The sequence below is a fragment of the Platalea leucorodia genome (assembly GCF_965183815.1).
Source record: "Platalea leucorodia genome assembly, chromosome: 5".
Taxonomy (NCBI): domain Eukaryota; kingdom Metazoa; phylum Chordata; class Aves; order Pelecaniformes; family Threskiornithidae; genus Platalea; species Platalea leucorodia.
Window position 1 is genome coordinate 7839697 of NC_138827.1, and position 8024 is coordinate 7847720.

Sequence of the window (8024 nt, forward strand, 5' to 3'; positions counted from 1 at the left end):
TATCATTAGATCCCTAGAAGGGCTTTCCTCTTAGCAGGACGACCATGTGTGGGGAGCATCCTCTGTAGCTGTCGGTAGCATTGCTGTGAAACACAGACACATCTTGGCAAGGAATCTGGCTTATACATGCCAACCTTCTCAGCACAAGTGTGCAAGGCTATTTGGGCAGAGAACACTATCTGACCTCTATGACTGTACCAGCCGGCTTCCCGTGCACGGCTGCCAGCGCTCAGTGGTGATGTGTATGGCTGCTGTAGTTTATCAGGGTGGCAGAAAGATTTACCTCTGCTTCGTGTGCTGGCAGGATATTGATTCCCTGAGGTTCAGCAGCGACCATCTCCAGTAGGGTATTTCTTTGACACTTTGCCCACTTATCTGTGATTACAGACTTGTGCTGATCTTCCCTTTGCTTGTTTGGTCATTCACCCATCAAGTGTGCCTGTGCCCTGAACCTACAAGCCATCTATTGGGGGACCAGGCTTTCCTGTACATGTCCAGCATGTAGCACCATGCACACCAGCACTGGCTGTAGTGCTGAGGGCTATTTTACAGTACAAGGGATAATTAACAGTAAGAATCACGGAACTAGAAATCAAAGACACACAATATGAGGCATTTAGTGATGAAAAAAAAAGTCTGACTGGGCTTTCTCACACACACACACATGCTTTTTTCTAGGACCATACTCAATTTCATAAGCTCCCTCTCCCTGTACCCATGGGAATCATTGCTACCGGTGCTGTTATAAGCAATATCAATTGTGGAGTGCACCCCTAATTCTTTGCAAGAGGCTGGCAAAGTGAAGTCCTGGCAGTGCTGAAGCGAATGGCAAAAAGTCCACTGATTTCCACAAAATCAGGGTCTCACTCCGCCTCTGAACTATACTGTGCATCTCCCAGCCTGTCACTACTTAGGAATCATTTTATATGAAATATTGGGCTACCTGGCAGCCACATGTAGTGGAAGTGTATGATATGCTGCAGAAAGGCCCAGAGTCTTGTGTTCACGTCTGTGAAGCAAGGGGGAAAATGCAAATTTTTCTCCAAGCTCCTTAGTACGCTTGAAGTCCATACGCTCCTCAGCTTAAAGATGTGTCCTAACTCGTCGTCCCTGGAATTTTCCAGCATTATCTCTCTGTTCATGTATCAATATGTGTCCAGACAATTTCTTTGGGCCACACGGCCATTACGTTAAGAAGCAAGAAGCTGATAACGCCAGCAAGCAAGGAGGCCAGTGCACTGACCCTTGCCGAAATAGGCATTGTTCCACGGGGAGATAAGAGCCTCCCACCGCCATGGGTGGGCCTCTGGGGTGACCAATGAGCGTGGACAGGCACCAAGGTCCGCTCTCCCCTTCCTCTTTATAACCAGGGCTGCCAGGGCGATGAGTCCAAACCTGCTCTGAGCGTTCATTGCAAGGAGCCTGAGCCTGCACCCTCCTGCACAATGACACTGACTCAAGCTGAGAAGGCCGCCGTGGTCACCATCTGGGCAAAGGTGGCTACCCAAGCTGATGCCATTGGGGCAGAATCACTGGAGAGGTAAGTGCCCCAGAACCTCTCTGAAGAGGGTGCCTCCTCTGGCTTTGCTGTTAGGATGCATCTCTTGCATCATACATCATATGCATCACGCATACAACTTGCATGCGTGAGAGCACACTGGGACTGGTGAGGGTTGGTGGATGACTTCTATGTTGTTTCGTATGTAATTTTCTGGAATTATATCTGTGCTACTAAATGCTAATAGATGGCTTCAAAATCTTACAGCAAAACATAATTTTCTAAGCAATTCTAATGGCTTATTTCCCATTATAGCAATTCAGAAGAATTCGTAGCCAGGAGCCCTGGCAAGGAATTCAAAGTCATTCATACTCAGTGTCCTGAAACAGGGTTATCACTGTTAGGAAATGAACTTGAAGTGGTTTATTGTACAAGTGATGCAATTTCTCTTACAATTTCTAGGCATGAAGAGAATAGCTGTCCACTAAATTCACTGGATACTCATGTTTCATTGTGCCAGCTGATAAGTAACAAACTGTTAGGAAACAAGACAACCGGACCCTTGCATGAAGTATAGCACAGTAATCCCAAATTCATACAAATTAAGCAAGCTGGCACAAAAGGGATAATAGTCTGGAAATTGTTCAGAAGTTATTATGTTACTCAAAGTTATTTAAACATTATTTACAGCTCAAGATAAAGTATTGTGATACTCCTTCCAGCACTGTGAGTACCACTCACATTGATTCTCGTTTGTTCAGCTCCTATTAGTTTGAAGATCCTGCAAACTGGCTTACAATGTCATATAGGATATGTAGTGACAATTTGGGGCTATTATTTATTTTATAATACTCCCAAAAAAACCAAAAAATACATTGGGTTAAAAATTATTTTTAACATGTCATTCTTCTTTAGTACATACAGATTAGCCCACTGTCTAATCTGCACGTACTGCAGAAGAGGTTTAAGAGCAGAAAGACTTTGTCGATGCAACCTTCAAGATCCCAAAGCTCTGTTACAACCTCTGAAGGAGTGCATTTCTGTAGCTGGCAGGTTTACACTGCACTTGCTCTGAGGTTTTACTACCTCATGCATGTCACTTCCACTGCCGAATCTCATTCTCATGTGCTCCTCCAGGCTTTTCTCCAGCTACCCCCAGACGAAAACCTACTTCCCTCACTTTGATCTCAGCCAAGGCTCAGTTCAGCTTCGTGGTCATGGCTCCAAGGTCATGAATGCCATCGGGGAAGCTGTGAAGAACATTGATGATATCAGAAGCGCTTTGGCCAAACTCAGCGAGCTGCATGCTTACATCCTCAGGGTGGACCCAGTGAACTTCAAGGTGAGTCAACACAGAGACTTTCAGGGATGAAAACCGCCATCACAGAATTAGTGACCACAGAACATTTTGGCTAATGGCAGCTTGATCCCTGACTGCACTGCACAGCCTTGTCAACTCATGTTGCTGCTTGTTCCCCATCTGAGTTTTAACCTGAGACTGGATCTTTTAGTGAAAGACCTGGTCTAGCTCAAGCAAAGAACTACTCAGGGGGCTCCTATGGTTTGTGTTAGGCAGACTCGAGTCCCTGCTGCCTTTGTTGTAATTTATGAACCTCCCTCACAAGTCAAGTTATATCACCTGTCTTGAACAAAGTAAATTCTAAACATCTCCACTTCGTTGCATTTCCCTTTGGGGAGGAAGGAAGGGACATTTGGAAAGAGGGAGTGGTATCGAGCAGTGCCTTTTGCCCTATACCAGAGGCAACTCTGCTTCTTCACACATAGCATCAGGCAGCAGCGCTACCTGGCTGGGACATGTAGCTGTCATCCCAGAGCACGCTGGGACCAAGGTCCGTTGCAGACCCCTAGACTGACATCTGTTACTGATTACGATGGATTTCACCCTGTTTTCCCTTACAGCTGCTTTCCCACTGTATCCTGTGCTCTGTGGCTGCCCGCTATCCCAGTGACTTCACCCCAGAAGTTCATGCTGCGTGGGACAAGTTCCTGTCCAGTGTTTCCTCTGTTCTGACTGAGAAGTACAGATAAATGGCCTCCGCAGAGGGCGAAGGAGGCACATCCCTGGCACACCCCAGCTGCCAGGCTCTGGGGTACTCACCCCTTCCTACGCAGTCCTCTCAAATCCCCTATGCAAGGGCTCGGTCATCTGCAAAACCCAATAAATAATTCAAATGTGAGCTACGGTCTCTGTGCTTTCATCTCCGTGTGTTCCACCTATACTTCACTCTTCAGGCAAGGGTGTTCTGAAATGTCTACACAATATGGAGGGGAAAACACTAAGCTGTGTAAATTCATGTACTAATTAATGTACTAATGAACACGTACTAGTTCATGTGCTAAGCTGTGTAAATTCAGTGGCAATAGCATAATATTAGTGGGAATAACAGAACGTTGAGCAGAAGCCCAGAACAGGCTAGAGCCCCGTGACTGCTACTGCTCACCAAAGGTATATCCACCAAAGACTGTTTCCAGGCTGACCAGGAAACAGTCTTTTACCCTGCTAGGATATTGAATGGACCCAGTCTTTTTGTTTGGCCTATCCAAAACCCATCACAGCCTGTTGTGAACAAAACCTGCATTGCCATATGTTGTGATGTGCCAGAGCGATGCTGGGCATTGTCTTCTCATGCTCCTCTCCATGGGGTATGGACAAGGTATCTGATACGCTTCATGAACACCTTGGGCTATCACACCTGCTAGACAGGGTTGGTAAAGGGACCATCCCCTCAGCTTGACATCTCTTATTTTTATACAGGGAACTTCACATGCATTTGAAATTTGGGAATACTGGTGGCCACTGGAGATCAGTGTTGATGGCATCTGGGGGACCACAAATTCCCAGGGTTTCTCTGGAAAGCAGCGACAGGGAAGAGTACAGAACTGATGGTCACCCTGGGGGGAGTGCAGGGATCATAGAATCATAGAATCATTAAGGTTGGAAAAGACCCTTAAGATCATCGAGTCCAACCGGTAACCCAGCACTGCCAAGTCCACCACTAAACCATGTCCTTGAGCACCACATCTACCCTTCTTTTAAATACCTCCAGGGGTGGAGACTCAACCAGTTCCCTGGGCAGCCTGTTCCAATGCCTGACTGCCCTTTTGGTGAACAAGTTTTTCCTAATATCCAACGTAAGTCCCCTGGCGCAGCTTGAGGCCATATGGATGCTCCATATGTACCTGTTGTGGGTAAACCCCAGTGGGCAGCTCAGCACTGCACAGTTGCTCGCTCACTGGGGAGTGATCCCAATGGGATGAGGGGAAAAGGAAAAGAAGAATAAAAGCAAGAAAACTTGGGGGTCAAGATCAAACAAAGAAACAAACAAACAGAAATAACTGTTTAATAAGTAAAGGATAAGTGGAAGAAGAGGGAAGAAAACAAAACAAAACAGGCAATGCAAAGGCAATCACTCACCACCTCCCGTGCCTAGACCAATGCCCAGCCAGCTCCTGAGCAAAAAAGATGAGTAACCCCCCTAAAACTCCCTAAAACCCCCTCTTTTCCCTTTTATTGCTGAGTAGGGCATTATATGGTATGAAATACCTCCTTGGTTAGTTGGGGTCAGCTGCCTGGTTGTGTCCCATCCCAGCGTACCGTGCACCCCAAAATCTATTCCCTGGGGGGCAGCATGAGAAGCAGAGACAGCCCTGATGCTGCACAAACACTGCTCAGCAAAAGGCAGAACATCGGTGTGTTATCAGGGCTGGCTTGGTCAAAAATCTAAAACACAGCGCCATGTGAGCTGCTGTGAAGAAAATTATTTGTCGGGTTACATTCACTGCCCATGCCTGTCTCAGAGGACTTCTGACATGAAAAGGTGGGAGCAAAGTCTTAAGTACATTCTGATCGACAACCTGAACTGGCACTGCACGCCATCCTCCTCTCATTTAGGACTGGACAAGGGGGAGAGAGATGGTGCGGAAGCTCTGAAACCACCCAATTGCTCTAAACGTGTCACCCAGTGTGCCACTGCAGTTTTGAAAACATCATACATTTGTGGGTCTCAGGTAACCTGAATGTTTAAATCCACAGCTCAGATGGTAGGTCAACATCTGGTGTGTCCTTAACCCCAAATTTGTACCAATGACTTTGTTCAGAGGCTGAGCGAAGGATGTGACAGTCACCAACCACCATATGCCCTGCGGGATGTCCCAGCGTTTACAGGGAGAGGCAGGAGCACACACCGGGGTGGGAAGAAGGGAAGAAGCCCAGGCCTGACAAGCATCACAGGGCAGACTCTGGGAAGACCATGAGCCCAAAAAGGAGGTTCTTCCCCGCCCAGGTTTCTCCGGGCTGCTGGAGAGATGGTGTTTCCCATGGTAAATCCCCAGCGTGACACGAGAAGGCTCATCCGTGGCTCCTGCTCAGAGGCCCAGGGGCTCTTCGGGCAGAGAGGGGCTGGATGCGCCAGACATGAGGGGCCAGGGACACGTGTGGGACCCACCCTGACACCCGCAGAGCCAGGGAGGACCCCAGCCCAGCCGGGGGGAATGGCGGATCCCAACAGGAGGCTTGAGGACACGCCGGCCGGTGGCTGGTGCAGTGGCGCAGGGACGGGCAGGGTGGCTGGGCCCCCTTGGGGCCTCCTGAGGGCTGGGCCCCCTGAGGCGTCCGGGGCCCCCCGAGGCAGTGCCGCAGCCACTCCCTGGGGCCGGCACTGCATGGCCGTGGCCCCCAAGCCCCTCGGCACCGATAAGATAAGGCCGGGGCGGAGGTGCCAGCCACTATAACAAGGCGTCCCTGCAGGCACCACTGCCACCGAGACCTGCCTGCTGCCAGCTGCCACCATGCTGACCGCTGAGGAAAAGAAGCTGATCTCCCGGGTCTGGGATAAGGTGACCCAGAAGGACGTCTTTGGAGCCGAGGCCCTCTATAGGTGCGAGCTGGGCTCGGGAACCCCATGGCCGAGGGGGGTGCGTGGGTGGGAGCCCCCCGGGAGGCCGGTTGAGGGGGTCCAGCTGGGGGTCAGCGGCACTGACCCTCCCACTCCGGCAGGATGTTCATCACCTACCCCCAGACCAAGACCTACTTCCCCCACTTCGACCTGCACCACGGCTCTGACCAGATCCGCAGCCACGGCAAGAAGGTGGTGGCCGCCTTGGACAACGCCGTCAAGTGCCTGGACAACCTCGGCCAGGCCCTGTCCGAGCTCAGCAGCCTGCACGCCTACAACCTGCGTGTCGACCCCGTCAACTTCAAGGCAGGCAGGGGATGGGGGACGGGGGACGGGGGACGGGGGACGAGGGATGGGGACCAGAACGGGGGGACAGGGGCCGTGGCGGCGGTGCTGAGCCCCGTTTTGCCTTGCAGCTGCTGTCGCAGTGCTTCCAGGTGGTGCTGGCTGTGCACCTGGGCACCGAGTACACCCCCGAGGTGCACGCTGCCTTCGACAAGTTCCTGTCGGCCGTGGCTGCCGTGCTGGCCGAGAAGTACAGATGAGCTGTCAGTCATGCCTGGGTGCCATCAATAAAGACACCTTTGCCGCAGCACCGTGTCCGTCTGTGCCGGGGCCGAGGGCCGGAGTGGGCTGGGGTGTTGTGGTGCTCCCATCGGAGGGAGGGAGCTGCCGGTGAGGCCAGCCATGGTACGGGGGGGCAGCACTGGCCATGACCTCCCTGGGTGCCCCCCAGGGCCCTGCCTGCTTCCATCCCACCCCAATTTGGAATGCAGCCAATGCTGGGAGCAGGACCCGAGGAATGGAGCTCAGCCTGTCGCCTCACCGTGCCTCCATCCCTCTGGGGAGCGGGGTGGAAGGATGCACCAAGCCAAATGTGGTTCTTGCATCCCCTTGAAGGATTCTCCAGGGTGGGAGGGGAGGCAGGGTTAACCCCTCCTGGCTCGGTCTATCACAACGGTTATTTAGGACTTTATTGGGAATACTGTGGGAGCTAAGTGCCCGCATGAGCTCCACAGGCAATCAGACAAGTTCATGGAGTGGATCCCCCACAGACCATTAAGCACAAACACTTCTTGAGCTCAAGCCCCTGAGCCACAAATCCCTGTCGACTGCCAGGAAAGTGCCCCCACACCTGCCCCAGGTGCCTGCTCTTCCCCTAGAGCCTGGGCAAGGTGGGAGCGGGGCGGGCAGAGCTGCAGTCCAGCACAGGGCCACTGGTTTCAAGGTTTTGGAGCCTGAATTAAAAAAAAAAATCATTCTCTTTAGATCACAGGTGACGGGTTATAAGATACTAAAGTAGCCCTGGGTTTGCTCTGTGCTGTGACACCAGCGGGAGGAGATAAGCGTTCTTGAGGGATGGGAGATGGTGCATCGGGAGAGCAGTGCCTGCAGTGGCCAAGCGCAGGCAGCAGCCGGGTACTGGGTGTGCAGGGACCCTGCCTGCACAGAAACACAGGGCTGGGAGTCCCTGGGCCACGCCAGCCTCTGCTCCTGCCAGTGCACTCATGAACCCGTAGCACTTTTCCTCCATCCTCAGACACATCCCAGTCTACAGCCCAGTGTCTTCATGCACATTTACACCCATTTTTTCTTGTGCTACCAGTTTG

At 51.5% G+C, this 8024-nt stretch overlaps 2 protein-coding genes across 2 annotated transcripts; both read left to right on the plus strand.

Moving 5' to 3' along the window:
- Positions 1 to 915: 915 nt before the first annotated feature.
- On the plus strand, positions 916 to 3547 carry LOC309590981 (hemoglobin subunit pi; the record flags this gene model as incomplete). Its single annotated transcript, XM_082312598.1, has 3 exons — positions 916 to 1540; positions 2636 to 2840; positions 3419 to 3547. Exons 1-3 carry the CDS (start codon positions 1446 to 1448, stop codon positions 3545 to 3547), a joined length of 429 nt encoding a protein of 142 aa, XP_082168724.1. The 5' UTR covers positions 916 to 1445.
- A 2688-nt stretch (positions 3548 to 6235) lies between these two features.
- On the plus strand, positions 6236 to 7006 carry LOC309591721 (hemoglobin subunit alpha-2-like). The gene is made up of 3 exons (XM_082314462.1): positions 6236 to 6396; positions 6516 to 6720; positions 6831 to 7006. Exons 1-3 carry the CDS (start codon positions 6308 to 6310, stop codon positions 6957 to 6959), a joined length of 423 nt encoding a protein of 140 aa, XP_082170588.1. The 5' UTR covers positions 6236 to 6307; the 3' UTR covers positions 6960 to 7006.
- Positions 7007 to 8024: the final 1018 nt, after the last annotated feature.

Bases quoted from the DNA above. Each gene is read 5' to 3' on its own strand.
- LOC309591721 (XM_082314462.1), top strand. From the start codon at position 6,308: ATGCTGACCGCTGAGGAAAAGAAGCTGATCTCCCGGGTCTGGGATAAG. The intron at 6,397-6,515 runs GTGCGAGCTGGG...CCACTCCGGCAG, and splicing joins GGAGCCGAGGCCCTCTATAG to GATGTTCATCACCTACCCCC. The intron at 6,721-6,830 runs GCAGGCAGGGGA...TTTGCCTTGCAG, and splicing joins TCGACCCCGTCAACTTCAAG to CTGCTGTCGCAGTGCTTCCA.